General features: G+C 43.5%; 1 protein-coding gene across 1 annotated transcript; it reads left to right on the forward strand.

Moving 5' to 3' along the window:
* Positions 1–6,175: 6,175 nt before the first annotated feature.
* PHYH (phytanoyl-CoA 2-hydroxylase) lies at positions 6,176–24,705 on the forward strand. Its single transcript, XM_059711182.1, has 9 exons — positions 6,176–6,332; positions 8,641–8,696; positions 11,617–11,727; positions 12,351–12,519; positions 16,196–16,277; positions 17,879–18,060; positions 19,864–20,013; positions 22,374–22,508; positions 24,382–24,705. Exons 1-9 carry the CDS (start codon positions 6,258–6,260, stop codon positions 24,433–24,435), a joined length of 1,014 nt encoding a protein of 337 aa, XP_059567165.1. The 5' UTR covers positions 6,176–6,257; the 3' UTR covers positions 24,436–24,705.
* Positions 24,706–26,499: the final 1,794 nt, after the last annotated feature.

Here is a 26,499-nt window from a genome sequence, read left to right on the forward strand (position 1 = left end):
ACTAATTAATAACAACATATACTTGAAATTTGCTAAGGGAGTGGATCGTAAGAGTACTCACCACACAGATAACAGATGATATGTTAATTTGTCATCATTTTACAATGTATAGATATATCAAATTATCCCCTTGTACACTTTATATATAATTTTTTCAATTACATCTCAGTAAAGCTAGGGAGAAAAAAAATAATCTGTAATCTACAACCCAGGAAATTGTGTTTTTAAAGAATATTGATGGTAAGATTCTTATGCTGTAATACAAGGCAAAAAAAATACCAATTTTATAAAATATATATATATGCGTGTATTCCAAGTATATAAGAATGGAGAAAAATGCACAAAAATCTAAATGACTTTCTTCTAAAGACTAGGAGCATGAGTGAATTTGTTAAAATTCTATATTTTCAATTTTTTTCCACTGCATATGTATTTGATCACAAAACACTGAACCATTTAAATATTTGTTATATTTTTAAATATGTTAATTAATGGAAAAATGAAATATGCATGAAGGGCCATGGAAGCACAAAATTTTCTTGGGAGATGGATAGGTCCCTTCATTCTTGGGCAGTTTAGCTTTAGAACAAACCCTTCTTTCCCCAGCAGAGTCCCTGGTTCCACTCTCTCCCCTCTGCACACACTGCCTGTGGAGAAATTCCTTGTGCAGATTGTTAAGCCCTCGCCAGCTACTTACTGCCTTTCTTCCAACTAGCTGAGAACCCTCTGCTACCATGAATGCTTGCCTGCACCCCCTCTATTTCCCCTTTATTTTGTAGACAGCCTTGCACAAATTAGGTCCTTAAGAAGCATCTAAGGCCGTGGTTCTCAACCTTGGCTGCACATTAGAATCACCTGGGAATCTTTTTAAAATCCTGATTTCTGGGGCTCATCTTCTGGAAACTCTGTTTCTTTGTTATGGGGTGGGGCCACAACATTAGTAATAAACAGAATTTCCAGAGGATGAGGCCCAGAAATCAGGTTTTAAAAAGATTCCCAGGTGATTCTAATGTGCAGCTAAGGTTGCGAACCACTGATCTAAGGTTGGTTGGTTGACTTCATGTAGTGCTAGGTAATTTACCTGAGTCCTCTTGATGTTTCTCAATCCAGACAATTCATTTATCCTTTCATCTTCTCTCAGCTTCATACATAATCTCTTTCAGTTCCTAGTTCAGGCTGAAAGATTAAAAATCTTTTTGTACCATACATTATCTCAGATTTTCACACTTTTTTTAATTATGGCTGACAGCAGATATGGGCTTGGAGAAAATAGTCTTACATCTCTTTGTCTGGAAATAATTTATATAAAGTCTATCTTATAGCTACAACATACAGCTTATAATTGTGTCCTTATTCCTGCTTTTCCTAAATTATTTTCATAAGAGACCGTGATCTTTATGGGACGTATTCTGAATTCTAATTCAAATCTAAAGAAATGATAGTGGAGCGTGTGTGTGTGTGTGTGTGTGTGTGTGTATGTGACTTTTCTTGTTTCCATTACCACAAAATACCAGAAATGGGGGTTCTCAGAGGATGAGAGTAGAGTTAGTGATATATCAAAGTCACCTGGAAAGACTTCATTGGGTTTAGGTCTCACCTAGGTAATCTAGGATGAGCTCATCTAGAGATTCTTAATCATATCTATCAAGACCCTTTTTCAAAACAAGGTCACAGTCACCCTTTCCAAGGGTTAGGAAATGGACATACCTTTTTTTATGGGAGGGCATGATCTTTAGGGGAAAGATCAGGAATTTTGTTTTGAGAGGTCTGTTAGAAATCCGGAAATGCTAGTGACGATGTGAAGTAGGCAGCTGGATGCACACAGTTTGGAGTTTATTGGATAGTACAGGGCAGACACAGATTTGGGATACAGTTTATAGAAGGAACTTAAAGTCATGAGACTGGAGGAGATTCCTGAGGAAAGTAGTGTTTATAGAAAGAGTATCAAAGGACTGAATTAGGAGCCCAGTGAATAAGGAAGAACCAGCAAATGAGGATGAGAAGAAGCAGGGAGGGAGTTGCTTCTTTGTTTCACTGAGTCCCATAAGTTTTGAAATGAGAATCAGCCATTGGATGCTGAACATGGTGGTCACTGGTGAATTTGATGAGAGCCATTTCAGTGAAATGATGAGTGTAAAATATTGACTGACAAAGAAAATTAGAGGAGAAAAAATGGAGACAGTGAATGTATGCAATTTTTTTCAAGTTTTGCTGCAAAAGGATGGAGAAATGTGTGAGTGATAATTAGAAGAAATAGGATCAATAGGAGGCTTTTATAAGACAGAGGAAATGACAGGATGCTTGTATGTTGATTGGGGGTAGAGGATAACCAACAAAGACAGAGAAGAATTGCTGAAACAAGGTTCTACAACAGTCCAGGCAGGATGGGAGGTAATGCACAAGGGGAGGGCTGGCTTTCCTAGGAGCAATGACTAGTCCTGTAGTTGCAGAGAACACTGAGAATGGGTAGAGTTGCAGGAAAATGGCAAGTATGTTTGCTTCCTTTTGGTGCATGAATGGATTAAATGAACTTTAAAACCTGCTACCAAATTACCTGACCTACAGTCATACCTACTCCTCTTAGGAGGGAATGAATGGCATTTGGGGCGGGGGGAGTGAGGGGGCCTTTTTCAATCTGGAATTGATTACAATTTCTCATTCATATGATGACATTTTCTTAAGTGTGAACAACACCTGAACAATTTCATCCAAGGTTTTCTTAGGTCATGCTCCTTTTTCTTAGCTGCTCAAATATGACTATTTTAAAAAATCATTTTCTGCCTGGCTGGAATGACCCAGTGGAGTATCGACCTATGAACCAGGAGGTCACAGGTTTGGGCTTGATCCCCCACGTGGGGCAAGCAGGAGGCAGCTGATCAATGATTCCCTTTCATCATTGATGTTCCTATCTCTCTCTCCCTCTCCCTTCCTCTCTGAAATCAATAAAAATATATTTTATGGGGGAAAATCATTTTCTTTAACTTATACATTTGGGGGAAACTTTTAAAAATTCTGTTTCAACATTTGTCTTCAAGGTCACTTTCATATTTAGATAAACTAAGCACATTACTTGAAGATTAAGGTAAATTTGAAATGATATTCAAAATTCCAACTTAATAAGAAATGAGTAAATACCAAAATCTGAAGGAGAAAGAAATAATCATTCTTGTGATAATGTACATTCCACTAATGTTCTGTTTCAATAGTTCTAAAAATATTTTATATTCACACAATTACTAAATATAACTACTTAAGGCAGTTCCAAATAGTCTTAATTGCTATTTTAAAAAACTAGCAAAATCCATCAAATTACCTCTTTACCTAAGGAGAAATTACTATTTTAATTCCCCATGGGATCTTAAATAAAAAATCTTAAACCCAACACCCCTCTAATTTTAAAAAGGCAGATAACAATTGGAAGTATTCAAGGATTTCCTTCATCTCTTTTAATAATCATAAACTTAAACACATCCTTTTATAAATGCCTTATGGTAGGGAGGGCAGGGATTTTTACACACTTGTAAAATGAGGGTATTTTAAGGGGACATTAAAATTACAGGTGTAGCCCCGCCAGCGCAGCTCAGTGGTTGAGTGTCGACCTATGAACCAGGAGGTCACCGTTCAATTCCTGGTCGGGACATATGCCCAGGTTGCTGGCTCAATCCCCAGTGTGGGGCGTGCAGATGGCAGCCAATCAATGAATCTCTTTTAGCAGTGATGTTTTCATCTCTCCCTTTCCCTTCCTCTATGAAATCAGTAAAAATAATTTTAAAAAAAATCTCGCTTGTATTTCTCATTGGAAAGGAAGGCTATAACTTTGTGAGGGTAAAAGTCCAGATCTTTAAATAATTCAGGTAGGTGTGAATTGAATTTACACTTTTATCTTTATTTTTCTCCTCCCAGCAGTACCCACTTTCACCAGGCGGGTGCAGTAAGGAGACACCTAATGGTCTGTTACCAGAACCTTTAGGGTTTTCCTCAGAAGCAGAGTATTTCTGTACCTGCCCAAGGCCAGATACTTCATTTTAAACTATGATAAACCTAAGTGCTTTTCCTTATCCAGTTGACAAGTTCAGGGTCAGGTTCAGCCATGGGATGATCAGTCTGGGGGCATGAAGTTAAAGGCTGATAAGAGAAGGCCCCGGGCATTTCTGTTAACCTAAAGCAGTGGTTCTCAACCTTCCTAATGCCGCGACCCTTTAATACAGTTCCTCATGTTGTGGTGACCCCCAATTTCATTGTTACAAATTGAACATAATTAAAGCATAGTGATTAATCACAAAAACAATATGTAATTATATGTGTTTTCCGATGGTCTTAGGCAACCCCTGTGAAAGGGTCATTGGACCCCCAAAGGGGGCGCGACCCACAGGTTGAGAACCGCTGATCTAAAGGAATCTGGGAGTCTGGTAGGGAGGAATCATGGAAAAGGAATCAAGAACCCAGAGGTAAAGGCCAAAGGACAGGCCTTGCTCAGATGCTGACTTTCTCCCTTCTGCCTTAGAAAACAGGCAGCAGCTAATAATTCAGAGTTCTGGACTGCTTCTCTCCTTGACTATGGCAGTTTCATCATATTGGATAAACTCATCACTTAAGTGATGACATGTTTATGAGGAGGAACATTCTGGAAGTAACTTTTTAAGCTAAAGAAACAATGAAAAAAATGAGAGAAAAAAAAACAGTGAGATACTGAGTGCATCATCTGTAGATACTGGAGGAAAAGGGATCTCATAGAAAGAACTTATAGTTCTTATAGCTACTATGGAAAACAGTATGAAGGTCCCTCAAAAATTTTAAAAATAAAACTACCATATGATCTAGCAGTCCCACTTCTGGGTATTTATCCAAAAACAGTGAAATCAGGATCTCAAAGACATATCTGCACTCCCATGTTCATTATAGCATTATTATAATAGCCAAGCTCTGCAAATAACCTACATGTCTATTGACAGATGAATGGGTAAGAAAATGTGGTATATACACAAAATGGAATATTATTCAGCTTTAGTAAAGAAGGAGGGCCCTGGCATGGCAGGTCAGCGCAGTTGGTTAAAGGGTCATCCTGATACCCCAGGTTTGATCCCTGGTCAGGACACAAAAAGGAATCAACTAATGAATGCATAAGTAAGAAACAGCAAGTCAATGTTTTTCTCCCTCCCTTTCTAAAATCAATAATAATAATAATAATAATAATAATAATAGGGGAGGGTGATAAGAGAGCAACCAAAGGACTTGTATGCATGCATATAAGCATAACCCATGGACACAGACAGTAGGGGGGTGAGGACATGTCCTGGGGGATGGGAACAGCTGGGAGAGATCAATGGGGGGGGGGGAGAAGGAGACATATGTAATACTTTAAACAATAAAGAATTTCTTTAAAAAATAATAAGAATAAAGAGGGAAATCCTGCAATTGCCACAACATGGATGGACCTTGAGGACTTTATGCTAAGTGAGAAAAGCTAGTCGCAAAAGGACAAATACTACTTATATGTGGAATCTAAAGTCAAACTCATTGAAGCAAAGAGTGAGATGGTGTTTGCCAGGGGCTGTGGGGAGGGGAAGATGGAGAGGTGTTAGTCGGAGGGTACAACGTTTCAGTTATGCCAGATGGATAGTTCGGAGATCTACGATGCAGCCTAGTGCTTACAGCTAACCGTGCTGTGTTGTACACTGAAAATTCGCTGAGAGGTAGATTTTATCTATTACCATAAACACAAAAACAACAATAAAGCATGTGAGAGGGAAATTTCAGAGGTCTCCTCTCACATGGATGTTCATGGCCTTGATGGTAGTGATGAGTTTCACGGGCATATACATACTTATCCCCAAATCATAGAATTGAAGAAAAAAATTCTAGTTCTTTAGGAAATTTAAAATTATTCTAGACTGTGTGGATCAGACATTTCAGTGTGTCATTGATTTCATGCTCTTCCTTTTTAAGGACCAGCTTCTACTATTTGGGACTGGACTCCCTGAAATTAAATGCCTCTTAACAGCATGTTACTTGTAGAGCAGAACATACACATTTTTATTCTTTCAGCAGCTTAGTGGAAGGAACAGTCATGTGGAACAAAATATCCGAAACTGCGCAGTTAAGACTGTGGGTCACGTTGCGGTTCATTGGGTGACCTTAGCCCAGTCCCTGAGCCCTTCAAGCTGAGGAGGAGGGGCGTCCGCTCGTGGCCGGGGGCGGGGCCGCTCGCAGGAGCCAAGTAGAGGCGAGGCCCGGCCGCCGTCCTTCCAGCTGCTGCCATGGACGGGGCGCGCGCTGCCTCCCGCCTGCGCGTCGTCCTGGGCCACCTCGGCTGCCCCTCGGCCGGGGCCGTCGTATCCTTTGGGCTACGCGGGGCTCGGGCTGGAAGGGTGGTGGCCTCCAGGGCGATCGTAGGTTCTTCCCCTTCCTCCGCGCCCCGGTCCCGGAGATGGGCACAGCCCTTCCGGGCGCCGGGCGCGAGGGGCCCGGAGGAGGGCGCATCCCAGGCCCAGCGCCGGCTGCAGGGGGCGACGCGGCGTGACTCCAGCCTCCGGGCCGCTCGGGCCGCTGTCTCCCTGCTTGTCACCAAGGAGGTCATCTTCTGACCTGCGCCGCGCGTGGCCTCCGCGGCTGCCCGGACACCTAGAAGCAGAGCGGCCTGGAGGAGTCGAGGCGGGCGGCCGGGCCTCCGCGGGGCACCCGCCGGGCTGGGAAGGGGGCTCGCGCGTCTGTCGCGCCCTCAGCTCTGCGCGCTGAGCTCGGGCTGCGACCCCTCGGCGCTCGCACTGGGTCCGCCTCCGGATTCGGCATCTGAATTAACCCGGGAGGGAATGGGTGCGCAGCGGTGTTGGGTCCAGAAACATGTCACTACAGCATAGGACGCGTAAATCAACTCCCTTTATGGAGTGCCCTTGCTGCTCAGATTAGGTGTTCTCTTCCGGGGCGCACTTTTGGAAGCTCCCTATAAACTGCCAGGGATGGCTCCTTAATGCGAGCTGATTCGCCTCTAGCCGGCTGGCTGTAGGATCCTGAAATCTCATGACCATACTAGCTGTTTCTTTTACTTTCACTATTGCTCTCCAGCTGAGTTCCAAGCAGCGATGTATCAGACCGCTGTACATTTAAAATCGCGTCCATAGACTGATGAGGGGAACCAGGGTATTACATGATCTCATGTTACAGGTGAGAGATTGGAAGCTAGGCGAGGTTAAAACTCTGCACCAACGTCATTTAACTGAAGCAGTGGTTGTCAGAGTGTGGTCCTGGGACGTCAACACCACATGGAAGCAAGTTGGAAATGTAGATTTTCAGGCTCATCTCAAACCTCGGGAATCAAATCCCTGAGGATGGGTCCACTTGCTGTTTCTGACACATGCTCAACTGAGAGAACCACTGCTATACTGAGACTAGATATATTTAATCAATTGAGGTTCCTCTCCAGTCTGTTACTACTTTGAAATTTGATATTCTGATCTTGCTGTTTCTTGCTATAATGGTGTCAAAGTCAGAACTCAGTGTTTTCACATGTATTTCCTTTTTTTTTTTTTTTTTTTTGCACTGGAATGTTGCCTTTGAACTGTCCTCGCAATCACATTTTTTCTGAGAATAGTTGACAAAGGTCATCAACTTCTCTGCTATGTGAAACACAGACAGTAGCTAGTGATTCTGACTCCTGGCCTGCCTTTCTTTTGGACTATAACATTGTTCCAGTTATATAAGATGTCATTTAAAAATAACATGTTTGCCCTAGCCGGTTTGGCTCAGTTGATAGAGCGTTGGCCTTCCGACTGAAAGATTCCAGATTTGATTCCGGTCAAGGGCATGTACCTTGGTTGTGGGCACATCCCCAGTGGGCGGTGTGCAGGAGGCAGCTGATCGATGTTTCTAGCTCTCTATCCCTCTCCCTTCCTCTCTGTAAAAAAATCAATAAAATATAAAAAAAATAACATGTTTACGAGAAGGGACATTCTGAAAATAACTCTTTAAACTAAAGATATGATTTAAAAAATGAAGAAAAGAAACTATAGGTGCTAAGTCAACAATTTATGGTTACTGGAGAAAAAAAATTAGAACAAATTACTAGTTCTTTAAGTATTTAAAATTATATTTGACTGTGTGGATCATACTTTTCTTGGAATCGTTGCTTATTTTATAGGTTTTTAAAATGACCAGCCAAATTGTTTCTAATATTTTGGCCTGGACTCCAAATAAATTAAATACCTCTTTTAACTAGCACATCTTTCTCCTTACTTCTAGAATTGGCCCTTTCAATTTTTACTCATTCAGTTTAGTGGAAGGAATAGTCGTGTGGAATAAAATACATGGAAGCTATGAAGGAAAGGTTGTGGGTCAAGTCTTGGCTCAGCCATTTTCTGTTGGGTGACCTTGGACCAGCTACTGAGCCCTCCAGGCCGAGGTTCCCTGCTCTGAGTGGCAGGACTAATATCAGAGCTTCCAGCCCTCTCCTCAGGCGGCTGTGGGAATGAAATGAAGTGAGGGAGGCAGCAGTATGGAACTGCCAGAGTTATGTAGATAAGCAGTTTGCTTGATATCTGTTTGGGACCCGTCTTCCCATGTGAGAGCCAATCCAGTTTTCTAGAAACTGTTGTTTCTAGAAAAGTTTGACTCCTAAATTTGTATTTGCCTTAATTCACATCCTAGATAGCTCACCCCACTTCAGGGGCTGTTCCTTCTGCCAGTTTCCATCCTCAATTCCAGTAAGTAGATCTAATTTTAATTTTTAACCATACAATGTATACAAAGGCTCTTCTAGTGGTAACTAGGATATAAAACACAGTATATCCTGTTGCCTGGTAACAATTCATTCCGCAAAGCCTCCATTTCCAGGACTTATTCTAATTAGAACAATTGTGGAAATTTTTGAAGATCCTAACTTTAATTTTCTATTTGTATTTTAAAATTCAGAAAGGAAAAAAACATCAGAAAGGGCACAATCTGGTGTTTAAAATTCAGGCATGCTATATCTTATTTAAGTTCACTTGTCATATGGTCATAGGATGTATCAGCTAACATGTTTAGCTTATCTCTTTACCTTTAAAGAAAAAGACATCTGATCTCCAGTATTCTCACAAAGCCACAATTCCAACTAGAGAGGAATGGACTGGGTGATTTGAGTGTGTGTGTATGCTGTACACATATCTGGATTTTGTTATTTTGATTTCTTTGGAGAATGCATGAACCAGACAATTAAAAATACAAAATCTGCCCTGGCCGCAGTTGCTCAATGGTCAGAGCATAGGCCTGCACACTGGAGGGTCTCAGGTTCGATTCCAGGTCCAGGGCAAGTACCTGAGTTGCAGATCCCATCCCGCCCCAGGTCCCCAGGTCAGGACTCATGTGGGAGGCAACCAATCCATGTGTCTCTGTCATATCGATGTTTCTCTCCTGCCCTCCCTCCTCCCTTTCATTCTTTCTAAAAATCATAAAAATCAATGGGAAAAATATCCTCACTCCTTGGGTGAAGATTAAATATATATAACCAGATTGCGCCCTTTCTGATATTTTTTCTCCATTCTTAATATATATATACTAGGGGCCCGGTGCACGAAATTCGTGCACTGGGTGTGTGGGGGGGGGAGTGTCCCTCAGCCCAGCCTGCCCCCTCTCACATACTGGGAGCCCTCAGGCGTTGACCCCCATCACCCTCCGATCGCCTGATCGGCCCCTTGCCCAGGCCTGACGCCTCCGCCAGAGGTGTCAGGCTTGGACAGGGGACCCCCATCTCCCCCTGATCACTGGCTCTGGCCCCCGCCCAGGCCTGAGGCCTCTGGCCCAGGAATCATGCCTGGGAAGGGGACCCCCATCTCCCTCTGATCGCTTGCTCCACCCCCCACCCAAGCCTGACGCCTCTGACCCAGGCTTCAGGCCTGGGCAAGGGGACCATCATATCCCCCCAATCCCCGGCTCAGTCCCCCACCCAGCCTGATGCCTCGGCCAGAGGAGTTGACCCTCATCACCCTCCGATCACCAATCACCGGATCAGCCCCTTGACCAGGCCTGAGGCCTCTGGCCTAGGCGTCCGGCCTGGGCAGCGGGGACCCGCAGCTGCAGCGGCCCCACGATTGTGGGCTTTGCTTTAGGCCCAGGCAAGGGACCCCTAGCTCCTGGGACTGCCAGCTTCGACCGTGCCCAGCTCCCATTGCTGGCTCCACCACTACGTCCTGCTATCACTGGCCAGGGCGGAAAAGGCACCTGATTCTCCAATCATGGCTGGGGGGCAGGGCAAAGGCGGCCCCAGGGCCGCCTTTGCCCTGCCCCCCAGCTCTTAGCTCCCCCCTGGGTTTCCGATCACTGTCAGTGGCAGGGGGCTTCTTCCTGCTTTCCCTTTCGCCTCCCTGCATTGTGCCTACATATGCAAATTAACCGCCATCTTGTTGGCAGTTAACTGCCAATCATAGTTGGCAGTTAATTTGCATATAGCCCTGATTAGCCAATGAAAAGGGTATCGTCGTACGCCAATTACCATTTTTCTCTTTTATTAGATAGGATATTCTACTGAATTTGTTGCCAATCTGAAAAACTATACCTATTCATTACAAAACAAAATGTTAAATCAGAGAAATAGAATCTTTTAAAATCATATATAATTTCATTACATAAAGGTAATCACTGTTAAAAAATTTTTTTTGTATTTTTGCACTTTTTAAAAATAGTGTCTTAGCTTTATAAATTATAATCATATTTTATTGTAATAAGCATTGTCCCTGCTATTATATACTGCTTATTTTTTTTAATATATTTTATTGATTTTTTACAGAGAGAAAGGGAGAGGGATAGAGAATTAGAAACATGAGAGAGAAACATTGATCAGCTGCGTCCTGCACACCCCCCACTGGGGATGTGCCTGCCACCAAGGTACATGCCCTTGACCGGAATCAAACCTGGGACCTTTCAGTCCGCAAGCTGACGCTCTATCCACTGAGCCAAACCAGTTAGGGCTATACTGCTTTTTTTTTTTTAAATATATTTTATTGATTTTTTACAGAGAGGAAGGGAGAGAGATAGAGAGTTAGAAACATCAATGAGAGAGAAACATCGATCAGCTGCCTCCTGCACATCTCCTTCTGGGGATATGCCCGCAACCCAGGTACATGCCCTCGACCGGAATCGAACCTGGGACCTTTCAGTCCGCAGGCCGACGCTCCATCCACTGAGCCAAACCGGTTTCGGCTATACTGCTTTTTTTTTTTTAAATATATTTTATTGATTTTTTACAGAGAGGAAGGGAGAGAGATAGAGAGTTAGAAACATCAATGAGAGAGAAACATCGATCAGCTGCCTCCTGCACATCTCCTTCTGGGGATATGCCCGCAACCCAGGTACATGCCCTCGACCGGAATCAAACCTGGGACCTTTCAGTCCGCAGGCCGACGCTCCATCCACTGAGCCAAACCGGTTTCGGCTATACTGCTTATTTTTAATGCCTGAGTCATATCCCATTGAATGGAAATGATATAATTTGTTAATTCTTTAATTTCTTTTTGACAGTATTTAATGCTTTGGATTTAAAACTTTACATTTTTTTTCAAATTACTTCCTTAAAGTCTTTGAAATAGAAGTGCTGGGTATTGTTATGTTGTGATTTGTGATTATTTGAGATGTATTTTTCTCCTTTAGGTATACTCGGGATAATAATGTTCTAAGCCTAGAACAGAGAAAATTTTATGAAGAAAATGGGTTCCTTGTCATTAAAAATTTGGTATCTGATGCTGATATCGAACGCTTTAGGTATGGTAACTATTTGTTATTTTACAGAAGTATATGTTTTATGCATGTGATGGGAATATAGTAAGATTAGCTTGTGCACTCTTAGTGATTTGGCTCCTTAGGAAACTGGGCTCTGGAGCCAGACTGGCTGGCTTTAATATTAGCCCCACCACTTAACATTGTGTGCCCTGGGGCAGTTTACTTACCCTTCCCATGTGTCTGTCCCACACCTGTAAGATGGGGGTAATAATAGTACTTACGGCCTAGAGTCGTTGTTAGGACTAAATAAGGTAAACATATTGAGAGGAGACTTGGAACAGGGCCTGAAGTGCTGCTAGTGCTACAGAAGTGTTTGCTATTCCCCAGGTGTCACCAAATCACATGTATTTCTCCAAATGGTCTTCTAAGCTAAGGAATATTTGAGTTCTGGTAGTGAATTCCAGCCTCGCAGTTAGGAAGCAGGGACTTCTGAGTTGGCTGTTTTCTCCTCCTTTCCTAATCAGAATTATTCAACCTGGGCTGGAGGCCAACTTGGTGCAGAGGGAATACCCCTCCACCCCAATCTGTGAATTTTTCCCAGAAGTGGGTCAGGTAGGTGCTTGGAGCCAGCAGTAAGGACATCATTTTCCAACTTAATTTTCTAGGAATGAGTTTGAAAGACTCTGCAGACAAGAGGTAAAACCAGCTGGATTAATGTTAATGAAAGATGTGACCATTGCGAAATCAAAATATGCTCCAAGTGAAAAAGTGATTACCAAGGCCCAAGATTTCCAAGAAGATGAGGAACTCTTCAGATACTGCACTCTCCCTGAGGTTCAAGACCTTGACTATACTTTCCTCTAAGCTAATAGCCCATTTGCATGCTTGCCTCCGAAATCTGTCTTTTTACTTTACCTATCACCTTTCTGCTATGGTCCTGGAGCAGTGGTTCTCCATGGGAGATGATGGTATTTGCAATGTCTGGAGACATGCTTGGTCGTCACACATGGACAAGGAGGGATGGTGTGCTGCTGGCTTCTAAGGTGTAGAAGCCAGCATGATGCTAATGGGGCTCTAGGACCCTATAAGGCACAGAATAACCCCCTCCCCGAGACAAATGATTATTCAGCCCCAACTGTCAGTAATGCCCCGATTGAGAAACCGCCCTGTAGAGTTTGCTAATTACCTCTGGTTGAGAAGGGAAGGAATTCTGTGTTAAAGAGGGAGTCTTTCTTACACTTGATTCAGGCGTACCAAAGGGTGAAATTGCTGAAGCTATGCAGTGTAAATCCATTTCTTTGTTTGTTTGTTTGTTTTGTTTTGTTTTATGAATCTGGTCAGCAGAACTGTGAGTTTGATTTTAAATTTAAACTAGTTCTTAAAATAATTATTATTCTTTAAGAGCAATTCATACTTACGAAAATATCCAAGTAGTCCAGAGGGGCAGAAAATGAAAAGTAAAGTCTCCCACCCATAGCCTTCTTCACTGCTCAGCTTTCTTATGCACTCATCTGAAATTATTTTGTGTATGTGCAAGCATATTTCTATGCCCCCACTTTGTAACATGGGAACATACTGGTTGTCACCTTGTTTTTTCCATTTCTGGTAGATCTTAGACATCTTTCCATTAGTATCTCTGGATCTACTTATATTTTTAAAACTACTGTGCATTATTCCACGGCACACATGTACCCCAGTTCATGAACCATCCATTTGGAATGGCTTTAAAGGAGACATTACGTATAGTACTTATTAGAAATTATAACCCAAGGGCTGTTAGAGAATTTGACTCATGAAGAAAGACTGCAGGTCTGTGATGTCCAGCCCCATGCGTTGGTGGCCGGAGGGGCAGTGGCCCTTCTGGACCATCCATTCCTCTGGACCTCATGTTATGTGACGGACATGGAAGCTGTGTGGGTGGGTCAAGGAGGAAAAGCTCGAGATTGGAGGCCACTTGTGGTAAATGAAGCATTATCGGGATTTTCAGGTTTCCTACATTTCTAAAGTATGACCCATGTCTCTGGTGGTTCATGCAATAATTTTTAGAAGGTATGGAATGTTTTTGGTTTTTTTTCTAATTGATGTCAGAGAGGAAGGGAGAGGGAGGGAGAGATGGAAACATCAATGATGAGAGAGAATCACGGATCAGCTGCCTCCTGCACGCCCCCCAAGGGGGATGGAGCCCACAACCCGGGCATGTGCCCTTGACTGGAATCGAACCCAGGACCCTTCAGTCCGCAGGCCGACGCTCTATCCACTGAGCCAAACCAGCTAAGGCGGTATGGAATGTTTTAATAGCTATCTAGTTTAATGTGTATTGAAAAGTAACCAGCACATCTAACCCATGATTTCGAGGTTATTAATCAAGACAAGACTAAGTTAAAAGGAGTTAAAGAATTATTAGCTAACTATATTGGGAAATTCTGCAAAGTATAGCAACAATGGTGAGGATGGCTTTTGAATGAGGTTTAGAAAATACTGACCTAACTGAAAAACAAACAGAAAAATGACAGGCTTTATAAAAAACAAGTATCAGGCCTGACTCCTCAGGCTTATTCCTCATACTCAAAATTATTCCAAATGAGTACGAAATTCGTGCATAGGTGGGGTCCTTAGGCCTGGCTGGCCATCAGGGCCGATCAGGTTCCCCACCTCCCCGCCTTCTCCTTCCCTTGCTACCCACGTCCTCCACCACCCACCCCCGGTTCCCCATCCCAGCCTGGGGCCCAGCCCCTATTTGGTGTGATCAGGACCAGCCAGCCAGGGGGAGGGACTGGGAGGCTGGCCAGCATGGGGAGGGCCCAACCACCACCATGGTGGGCAGGCCTATCAGGGCTTGCCAGCTGTGTTGGGGGTGGGGGGAAGGTACAGGAGAAGGGACCTGGGACGTTGGCCACCAGCCCCAAGGAGGGAGCCGGCCCTCAGCCCCCCGGGAAAGGGGCCGCATCCACCACCACCCACCTCCAGTTCCCCATCCCATCTCCGATTGGGTGATTGGGGCCTGCCATCTGGGGGGAGGGACCAGGTTGGCCAGCAAGCCCCATTGTTGATTGGGGCCTGCCGGCTGGGGGCAGCTCCTGCATTGAGCGTCTGCCCCCTCGTGGTCAGTACACGTCATAGCGACCGGTTGTTCTGTGGTAACGGTTGCTTAGGCTTTTATATATAGAGAGATTCCTTACACACAAGATACCAAATAGTGAGAAAGCAGTAAAATGTGTTTCATTTTTTGGAGTCAGAATTGGAGTTTGAATATCAATTTTTCATGTAGCTGACTCTGCCAACTTGGGCAATTTATCAGCCTCAGGCTTATTCATGTGGGATATTTGTTTTAAAGGATTATTATTTAACTGAGGCCTGTTGCATGAAAAGATTCGTGCAATAGGCCTTCCCTTCCCCTGGCTGCTGGCACCGGTTTTCCTCCGGCACCCGGGACCCAGGCCTTCGGTCCAGCCAGAGCCGCCTTTAGTCTTCCCTGTTCCGGCCAGAGCCGCCTTCAAGCCTTCACTGCTCCGGCCGGAGCCGCCTTCAGTCTTTGCTCCGCTGCTTCGCGCCTATGTATGCAAATTAACCGCCATCTTTGTTGGCAGTTAATTTGCATATCTTGCTGATTAGCCAATGGGAGGCGTAGTGAAGGCACGGTCAATTACCATGTTTGTCTATTATTAGATAGGATGGGGACATTAATTTTCAGGGATTACTGTGAGGCTTAATTGGGCTGATTTCATAAAGCCCCTGGCAAATAGGAGGCATTCAATGTTGAGTCCTTTCTGTACTTCACCCCTCCCCAGGAGGGTTAGGTGCTGGAGGCAACACCGCAGCTGCTGGAGCCTGTGACTAATTCAGCCCTCCCTGTCACGTGCTCTCATTGCGGCTTATTCTTCATAGCATGTGTCTCAACCACAACTGCCCATGTCATCGTTTGTTTATCTTCCACCAGACTGTAATATAAACTCTTTGGGGCAGCTCACTGCTGTGTCCTGTTTCCTGCCACTCTGCCTGGTTCACAGACCTCAGTAAAGAGCTGAGTGAATGGTCACACTGACTGTGAGGGTCCTCTGAGCTGCTGTTCTCCTTTCCTCTGGGCTCCTCATGACAGCTGCATGTGGGTTGGGTCCTGTCATGGTCCCTTCCTGTGAACAGTCTCCATGAAGGAGGAGGAAGCTGGCTTCTCACTGTCGTCAACTTTGATTGAAAGGAGGTGTGGAGGCATGAACCACCTGTCCTTCCCAGTTGATCTCTCATAGAAACTTCCATCTCTCTTGTAGAAAAAGCGGTTATGTTTCCAACAGGCTCCAAAAAGCCTGTTAATTCAGAGTGTTAGAAATTTCCAGTGATTTCCAAGTGCTCACTGTTTCAAATTTCCAATGATTTCCAGGCTTTGTTTGCAATGTTGTGAGATTGGCTTTTTTAAACGACTGTCATCTTGGTTCTCATAACGATAGTTGTACTTTGTGCCACTCGCTTGTGCATCTGGTTTCTCATGAATTCCCCCCCCCCCCCTTTCCTTTAGATTCTGAAATATGTGGAGTGCTTCACTGGACCCAACATTATGGCCATGCATACCATGCTGATAAACAAACCTCCCGACGCTGGTAAAGGCCTCTTATTTGTTCAGGGGAAGGAAAAATGTTTTGTTAAAATACGTAAGGTTGATGTTCTAACTATAGCCATGTGTATAAGTGCTAAACTTTGCATAAATGAGTATGTGTCCTGTTAAAAGAGAGACAACAGGCCTAAAATGGAATCCCTTGTGCTAGCCCACATCAGCAAGCTGAGCCTTAATACCTAACCAAATTGCAGTTCCAGTTCCTCCCAGGAAGAAAATCTTAACCAGTCAATGTCAGCCCTAGTGAGGTCATCTGCCAAATAGTCCCCCTGCCCCTCCCCTAAAGGGACCGCCTGAACAGTCCTCTTCTCTAGTAACTTCTTATCCCTCCACCATCTGCCTACCAAAGCCTTCCATTTGGTAAGCTCCTCTGAGCTCCTTCTATCTGCTACATGGAATGCTGCTCAATTCGTAAGTCATTCAATACAGCCAATTAGATCTTTAAATTTACCCACTTGAATTTTGTTTTTTACAGTACTTTAATTCAAAATAGCTTATATCATAACAACATTTAGGATAATAGTGATTTCATATATTAACTGTAGGGTTATTACTGCTGGATTTTCAGATGATAGGATTCTTAAACATTCAGGTTTATAAACAACTCTTTATATCACATAAGGACCTATTATTCAGCATCTCTAAGATTTATTGACCATCCTCATCTGTGATAGTGTGAATTCTGCCTTTGTTATTATTATTATTGTTAACACAATTAAACTATTTTTGTAAATCACATACTACAGTTGTTATTAAAATTTATTGTGCTTTCTAAAATATAGCTTCTAAAACCTTACTTCCTGAGAAACTGATTTGGATGGTAGTACTCAGGCATCTGCGTGTTGTTTACCATCCCCTGGTATTCTTATGCAGATGGCTGTTGGGCCATGCTGAGGAATGTTGCTATTCCAGCAGTAGTAAATTGGCCATCAGAGATCTCTTCATCTTTTCTACTTTTTCTTCCTCCAGGGCCAGGAGAGGCTTCTGTGATAGGCCTGTAGCTTCACATCACCAAGTCTCTCCTCCCTGGATGTCTTGCCTGGAGAGATCAGGGAGCCTGGGGAATCAGATTCAAAGAGCAAAACCAGGGAGAAATGTAAATGTGGTCGTGGCATCTCTGATTCTGCACAGTGATTATATACCAAATGCTTCTAGTTTGGTGAGGAAACCTCTTAGGGCTTTTTTATTTAGTTAGCTAATTAAAAAAATTTTGCAGACTATCAGGGGACCTCAAAGATGACCACTCTCTTCAATATAATTAATTAAACTTTGTTTTTTGACACTAGGCCCTGTGCCCAAACCAGTTAGAAAGGAATAAAGCACAATAGAGATGATGATATATGTATGACTTGCTAGAAAATAGTGTATGTGAGCACTCAGCTACCAGAAACCCAGAAAAAAGGAGAGGATCTGGAGTCCCTGTGTTGATTCGATATTCCAGTTTGGTGCTTGTCACCTGAGGCAGATTTTCTAGAATCTAGAACATGGTTTCATTTGTTTGGTTTTTGCAGGGATTGGTCATTATTCTGGTTTTTCAGGCAGAAGAGAAGAATTCTGAGCGTCTTTTAACAGCAGGTTCCATTTCAGGCAAGAAGACATCCCGCCATCCCCTGCACCAGGATCTGCACTACTTCCCCTTCAGGCCCAGCAATAGCATTGTTTGCGCTTGGACGGCCATGGAGCACATTGACCGGAACAACGGCTGTCTGGTGGTGCTCCCGGGCACACACAAAGGCACCCTGAAGCCGCACGATTATCCCAAGTGGGAGGTAGGTCTGCCCAGCAGCTGAGTCTTGATCAGAATCTTTCATTGTTTTGATTTCCCATCAGTCTACATAAAGAGCTTTACCAATGAGATGGCATTTCCTTTCACAGCCAAACATTGGTCTAGGATTTGGAATCCCAATCAGGGAAAATTCAAGGATATTAAATACTCATTATTGTACTTTCAACAAGGGTTTGAAAGCCAATCAACATGGGGAACTTTGGTAGGTGATTCGAGATTATAGAGCCTAATTTGCAAAGGTAAGGCACACACATTGCAAGACCAGATGCATGTACCAAGTGCCAAGTAATTCTTACACAGTGATTGGTGGCTCTTGCAGTGAAAAAGAGGGAGGGCTCCTCTTCCAGCTGGAGAGACCAGCAGAAGCTCTGGGGAGGATGGAGCGGTATTCCATCGCATGGCTGTCCCACGGTTTACTGATTCAACTGTTGATGCTGAAGGACTGTTAAATGCTTTTGAGCTCAGAAGTGACGAGACCAATCTGGTTCTTCAAGACCACTAATCTTGGGGTGTGGCACGGGATGTATTGAAGATGTAGGGGTCCAGAGGCAGGGAAACCACAAAGGAGACTTTAGTGCTTTAGGTGTAAGGCAATACATCTTGCAGCCCCAGAATGATGGTCAGAATGCGAAGAGCACCTGTTACTAAGGCAGGAAGAACGAATGTGGTCCTGTAGGAAGTAAAGAGAATATAGCTTTAAAGACTTCTGTCTCAGTGAGACTCGGTGTGCTGATGATTAGTGCTAAGTAAAAAAAAAAAAAAAACTCTGGATTTTGATATAAAATCTGAAATTATGAGATTTGTCAAGTAAGGCGAGATTTAGGGAACTTTTGGTGCAAGCAAAAGGGAGTGTTTTTGGAGAGCTGCAGTGCCTTGCTGAGTCCCTGGAAGGCTGGCTAGGCCTCTGGGCTGGAAAGTGGGCATTGTAGCTCGGTGGGAAGAGTAGGTTGGGGCACCTGGTGTAGGCAATTGAACCCTGACTGTCTGGTCTCTTCCATCCTCTACTCAGATTTGAATCTGAGTGGCCGAAATGGGAGGTCAGTTTGGCTTAGCTTGGGTCGCATATCCACCCTGGCCAGGAGAGAAGTGCACTGGATCCAAGTCCTCACAGAGTTCAGTCTTAGGAGTGGGGATGGGATGCTGCCTCTACCCTAGAACAGCAGCCCCACCCCCTCATAAAGGCTTGTAAGCTTTAAATCACGTCTCACTGTAGTTTTTAATAAAGACGTAACCTTTCCCTAAAGCAATAACTAACTTTGGAAACAGTTATAAACAAACACAGTGTTATAATTTGCAATTCTTCTTTCTTTACTCTGGACAAGACATGAGCTCAGAAAAATTGTTCAGTTTTTCTCCCCTAGTTTTGGAGAATAGTTTCTCAGAGATACTCCTGACTAATCGGAGAATGATTTATGCAAAGTTCCAGATGAGGAGACTATCATGTTGAGAAAGAATGATCTTGAGTTCGGGCTGTAACATTCTCCTGCATTAACTGAAAAATGCAAAGCTGACCTAGAGCTTCATTTATTACTCAGTAACAAAGGGTAGGAGGGAACTCCAAAGTTTTTATTTGGACAAAAAAAAAATATCTGTGATTTTAATATCAGCAGGTGACTTTTAAAAACCGGACATCTGAGAAGCTTTTGTATATTTACTTTTTTAAAAGAATCTAACTTATCTCCTCTTGAAAGAACTTAGAGTAGTACCTTTGCTTTTCCTGATGATCTATAAAGTTTGTAATTACTGGCTTCCTCAAATACAGACTTGGCTCTCATTTGTGTTCTAGGGGGGAGTTAACATAATGTTCCACGGGATCCAGGACTATGATGAAAACAATGCCCGGGTTCACCTTGTGATGGAGAAGGGAGACACCGTTTTCTTTCATCCTTTGCTCATCCATGGATCTGGTCAGAACAGAACTCAAGGATTCCGGAAGGTATGCATTAACATAACAGCATTTTCCAACGGTGAATGGTCAAGCACAAAAATGCCAAGATATATTGAAATTCAAAAGATTTAACACTTTTGCTGTGGCTGGTAATGCAATGGTTAGAGCATTGGCCTGTGCACCAAAGGGTCACGGGTTCCATTCCCAGTCAAGGGCAGGTACCTGTGTTACAAGTTTGATCCATGGCCCTGTTTGGGGCATATGTGGGAGGCAACCAATCCATGTGTCTCTCTCAACACGATGTGTGTGTGTGTGTGTGTGTGTGTGTGTGTGTCTATCTCTCTCTCTCTCTCTCTCTCTCTCACCCCTCCTTCCCCTTCACTCTCTCTCTCTCTCAAAAAAAAAAAATCACTGGAAAAAATATCCTCAAGTTAAAAGATTTGTGACTTTTCACTAAACTAGCCTTTAGTCCAATTTAATTGCCAGGAAATATATTTCTTGCTTTTTTTGCTCAGATCAGCAAGAAGCCAGGCGACCTCAGGATCCCATTCATGATTTGCTTCAGAGCCAGAGCTTACTTGGGAGCTGATGGCCTGTGCTTGGGAGGCAAAAACCACTGCTGACATACTGAAATAAAGTTTTGAATGTATATAGCTCATAGTAACCAAATAACAGAAAAGTTTATATTATCATAGTTGTTGAAAAAAATATTATTGATCCAAAAGAAAGGTTCTGAATTGGCTATCCAGAAATCAAATTTAGCAGGCAGCCATTGTTTTCACCCCTCAGTGTTAGATCATTTTTACAATATATATATATATATATATATATATATATATATATATATATATATATATTATTGATTTCAGAGGGGAAGGGAGAGGGAGAGAGAGATAGGAACATCAATGAGAGAGAGAATCATTGATTGGCTGGGGATCAAGCCTGCAACCCAGACATGTGCCCTTAACAGGAATCGAACCTGGGACCCTTCAGTCCACAGGCCAACGCTCTATCCAGTGAGCCAAACCAGCCAGGGCTTAGAAATTTTAAACTCAATGACTTCATTGCTTACATTAAAACTTGACAACTTTCTCATAAATTCTCAATTTCTCATTTCTCTAAAATTCAGCAGCACACCTGGCAGTACAGTGGTGTGGACTCACATTTCCCCCTTGATTACGTGACTGAAAATACTAAATATTGGGGCTGCTTTGGGCTGAGTGAGGCTGTTCGTTCGTTACACCAACACCTGTTGTCTCCCTGAGGCGAAGGGTTAGTTGCCAGGTTTCATCTTTCATTCATTCATATTTGCACTGGGCTCAGCAGGGCCAGGATGAGGGTGAGGTGAGAAGGCACTCTCTTCAGGGGCCAATATTTGAAAAAATCAAAATCACTGCAAGAAAATCCATGATGAGCACAATGCCAACATTTGGAACCTGAGTGGCTGCAGAGGGAGGCTCTTCACGAGATCAGGCTCTTCGCTAGCACAGACCTCAGCACTGTGAGGGGCGGGCGGCATAGGCACCGCAGTACAAAAAATGAGGAGTTTAATATACTGACTCTGCAATTTTTCAATATTTTTTCAACTACTTTAATGTTTGGAAAAACACTAACCTTTAAAAAATACATAAAAGCACGTATAACGGATGCACATTTCCCCTTGCACTGGGGCTCACATGGGACACGGGGCTTGTGGCCACTCTGCCTAGAAATGTGATGTTTGGGGCAAAGAAGGAAGTTCTGACAGGTGTGGTCGCCTTAAAATAACTGACCTGTGCCTGGGAAGGTGAGTTTGAGGTAGTGCCTGCGGCAGATCTGTTTAAAACTTTTCCAAGAATGGGAAGGGCAAGTAACTTCTGTCTTGCCTTCATAAAGGAACAAGACAGGTATCTGCTGTCAGACTTCAAATGTCCTTTTGATTCAAAAGGGGGGTGTATTATTTTCCTTTGAAAGGTGTCTCCTCCCTCACCCCCCCCCCCCCAGTCTGTGGCCATTGAAATAACAAGCCATCACAAACTTCATTGAGTAACTTTTGTGACTAAGATGATGAAAAACCCTGGAATACATTCCCTTTAAGCATTTGGGGATATCTACTCCTTAGAAAAATTAAATGTTAAAAAGTTAAAGACCTCTGACTTAACGGAATTATGTTCCCTGCCCTATAAATGCCTTTTGAAAATAAATATCACACCTAGTTAAAAACCTCTTGTAACTTCTCAAGTAGCCTTTAGCTGGGAGGAGAAAAGGCTACTGAGCCACAAAGAGACTGATTTAAGGCGCCATGGAACAGCTTTCAATCTAGAAATCAAACGCTGAAGGAAATAACTGACTTTCTAAAAGAAACCTTGCTTGGTTGCTGGTGTTGATGGGATTTTATCCCTTAATATTAATTGGTTCACTTTGCCCAGGCCATTTCCTGCCATTTTGCCAGTGCCAACTGCCACTACATCGATGTGAAGGGCACCAGTCAAGAAAACATTGAGAATGAAATTGTGTCGTTAGCAGAAAAATTGTATGGAGTGAAAGAAGGTGTCTCCCTGAAGGTATGTGTATGAAATGGCAAGATAACGATCTCCGTTTCTGTCTGTCCTTCAGATGCTTACTAATCCTCCTTGTTGATTTAATTTGAGGGTATAAACTGCGTGTGGTGAGAGCTCTTTGCAGAAACGTGGCTGAGACCCACAAAGAATGCCCATGGAATTTCAGTTTGCACTTGCTTCCCCAGTGTGGGGAGCTGATGGCCTGCCGGCTTCTTTGTGTCTTTGGGCTGTCCTGGCGTATGCAGGCTACCTTGTTCCATGACAGTCAGATAGGATAGAAAACAGAAAACATACTTAGAGGACAGGAGATGAAGGACAACAGGCTACCTCCTGAATGCACACAGGGAAAGTTAAAGGTTTGGACTAGCAATCACAGGCCTCCGTTATTTGTACAGAATAGATATTTATACAATTGGAAATCCAATAAGACTCCCAGGAAGCAATTCTTAGGCAAGTGTTTGTTTGCATGTACAGAGATAGATCGCTAATGCTTATCAGTAAGAGGTGTGAGATACTTCATATGCTTCCCTAATTCATACACATCACTTGTCAATTATTTGTTTTTAATTAGTGGACATTCAGTGCTGATGAGGATCAATAGAAAAATTCTCAGTCAAGGCAAATAGACATATTTGCTTTGTAGACTGTGTACATTTTAGCCTGGGAACCAAGAAGCTGATCTGCTTTTAAATGAACATTAGGTAGTCATAAGTGCATGCACTTCCTCCGGGGTGGCATGACCCTCCCACAGGCGGAGCCTTCCCGTCCTGTGAAGAGTGCTGCACACCAGTCTGTCGGGAATCATTTTCTGAACACCTTCCCAGCTCAAGAATCGTACTTGGCCCTTTACGTCTATCTTCCCTTTAGAATGTATGAATGTACCCACCTCTGAAAATGCTCTGATCTCACATTTGCAGATTCTAGAAAGTATCGTCCCTCTCCCTTTGTCCACTATGTAAAAGGACTTACAAAGGCAATGTGGTTTGTCAACATAGTTGTGGTTTCCGTCCAACACCCTGAATTTTAAGGCAGGAAAAAAGTATACATTAAGTTTGAGGTTTGTCATTATTGCACTAAATGAGTTACCTCCTGTATTTATTTTAGTTACCTTCTAAGTTACAGTTTATGAATTTTATGTACAATAACAATACAAACTTTTGCTCTATAGTTCTTTTAAGGTAACAACAAAAGCATTTTCACACTCTTTTTCTTATTTTCTTCACCAAAATCCAGTGCAGCAGTCATTAGAGCTGCATGCTCCTAATGAGAAAATAGTCCAAGAGGTGGGCCTGTTATGTGACACAAACTAGACTGCAGGGTCAGGTCGAATTCCAAAATCGTTCTTCTCTCTATACCTTGCTGGTTGCTCAAAAATAAGCAAGAAATAAGAAATAAATTTAAAAGTCTGAATTGTTTTATGAAGAACAAAGGAAAAGCAAATAAACCAGTAACCTATAGTATCATTGGCATGGTTATGACCTAATCAGGAGTAGATGACTCAAAATGAGCCAGGCAAATCACCGACGGAAGGCAGGAAGATGGGTAGGGAGCTGTCTGTACTGTGACCCAGCATAATAATCAGCCGCCTGCGGACCTGTGATCAACAAGAGGACCCAGTACAACAGGGTTGACAGCTTGGGGACTCCTTGCCTTAGATTGTTTAACATGATATTAGATGTTGGCAAATAAGTAAATCGGAGTCTAGAATATGGTTTATCTTCTAACTGATAGGACTATTGTGGAGGCTTCCACGTCCCACCCCCTTCCCTCCGCCTCCCATTTAACCATTTGTAGATGCTAGAAATTTACTTTCTTTTATGGTGAAGAGACAAATTGATGTGTTCCATAAACTCCTTTTGTTTGGCATTATTTCCAGGATGTTTGGAGATTTCGAGGACGGCTTGTGAAAGGACAAAGAGTCAACCTTTGAAACAGCTCTTTGCTATAACTCTTTTAAAGAAATCAAAATGAAATAAGGTGTCTAAGGAAAATATTTTCTTGATGAGATGACACAATCTTTTCTATCGCTTGTTAACAAATCAAAATGCATATATCAGGTACCTAATCGCATGTGGGTAATTTTGCAGTGCAGTGGTGTTGCTTTCATGAATGTAAAAACAGCAAAAGTGAAATGGTATTCATTTTAAGGAAAATGAAGTTAGGGTTGCAGCCAAATTAAAGGTAATTCTGTATAACTTAAGTGTGTTAAATCCATTTGTTTATTTTTTCATTCAATTCGCTCTTTTAAAAAAATTATTTATTAAATTGATTGGGGCCAATTAGCTCTTTACCCAAGCAGAAATAAATGCTTTGAAACTCAGGTTGGGCTAAGTTTTATATCCCTCTCCTGGGAAACACACCACCTACTTACTTCATGTCACGAGATACTTCTTTTCAAATACAGGACACTGTACAGCGAGGCACACGGCCTAGAGGGCACGAGAAGGGCATCGTGGCGGTGGATGCTTGTGCTCTGACACAGGATTCCTTCCCTGCCTCCTCCCTCCAGCCCCCCTCCCTAGGAAAATGGACTGCACAAGTCTTTCTAAAGGAGGAAGACAAGGGTACCATCTGCTGTTTCTTATTGGGTAGGGCAGCCGAAACCCTCCAGGATTTATGAATGAAACCTAACCTCTTTCAAGGTACACGGAAAGTTTTAGACCAGCCGTGGGCAAACTATGGCCCGTTTGAAATGAATAAAACTAAAAAAAAAAAAAAGACCGTACCCTTTTATGTAATGATGTTTACTTTGAATTTATATTAGTTCACACAAACACTCCATCCATGCTTTTGTTCCGGCCCTCCGGTCCAGTTTAAGAACCCATTGTGGTCCTCGAGTCAAAAAGTTTGCCCACCCCTGTTTTAGACACTTCGGTGTGGCAATTGAATGAGCAAGAACTGGAGGAACTTCTCCTATCAGAGCATCGTCTTTCTACACCAGCTGAGGGCAGCAAGGAGACACAGTCTCTTTTGTGGGTTGGTGTGTTTTTTTCCTTCAATTTAGTAAGAAAGAAATAGAGTCCTTTTCTTGGCATTCCGCAGAACACAGTTTTCCTAAATCCAGTTTCATTGTGTGTGGGTTTTTTTTGTCGGTTTTCCTTGTAAGGACATGCAGTTTAAGCTCAGTTCCACCTGCAAACGGGAAACAAGAGTATCACTGACGAGGACTAAGGAAATTATATTATGGAATAATTAAAAATAAAATGTACATAAGGAATGCCAGTGTGAACAGCAAGTATGGAGCACTGTCCAGCATTCCTTGGGCATTTTGTCTGAGGAACAGAAAGGGCTGATCTTGAAGATTGCTGAGATTCATCAGACCTTGGGCTTGAGACCCCAGGCTGAGTCTCCTGGGGCTCATCTCTCCCCAGAGAAATGAAGGGGAGGCCCTTTGCTACCTGGGCAGCAGCTAGAGCAGAGCACTCGGTCCCCACCATCCAGCCTCCGCCCCTGGGGGCGCTGTGCCAGCACGGGCCTGGGTCCCTCTCCAGGAGCCTGAGCTGACCAAGACCCTCTTGCTTCCTCTGCAGTCTCCTGCCTTTTGACCTAAGAGACTGCACCACAGCCCTTTTCCTGAGCGCCCCAGCTTTGGGAGTGGCACCTGCGGGGCTGGGGTTGTTGGTGCACCAGCCTTAACCTCCATCGCTTGGAAGCTGACCTGTCAGGGATCTGAAGAGCATCCCGGTCAGGGTGGCTCTGAGCCCCTCTCCCGAGGATGACACCTGAGGGTGAGAGGCCCTCGCCCAAGGCGTCACTGCTCTAGAAGAGGATGACAGCTTCGCAGTTGCAGCCCGTTTAGGAACTAAAGACTTGACCCCGGTGCTGACTGGGACACAGGTCCCCGAGGCCAGGTCCAGCACAAGCCCCAGTCGCATCAGACCATTGTCCCACGGTCAACCGCCCAAGATGCAGCAGCTGAGGCAGGTTGTGTGGCTGCCCACAGGATCCCTGGCGTACAGCGGAAGAGGCTAAGCTTCTGGATTCTGCTGTTGCC

The sequence above is a fragment of the Myotis daubentonii genome, chromosome 1 (assembly GCF_963259705.1).
Source record: "Myotis daubentonii chromosome 1, mMyoDau2.1, whole genome shotgun sequence".
In the NCBI taxonomy this organism is placed as follows: Eukaryota; Metazoa; Chordata; class Mammalia; order Chiroptera; family Vespertilionidae; genus Myotis; species Myotis daubentonii.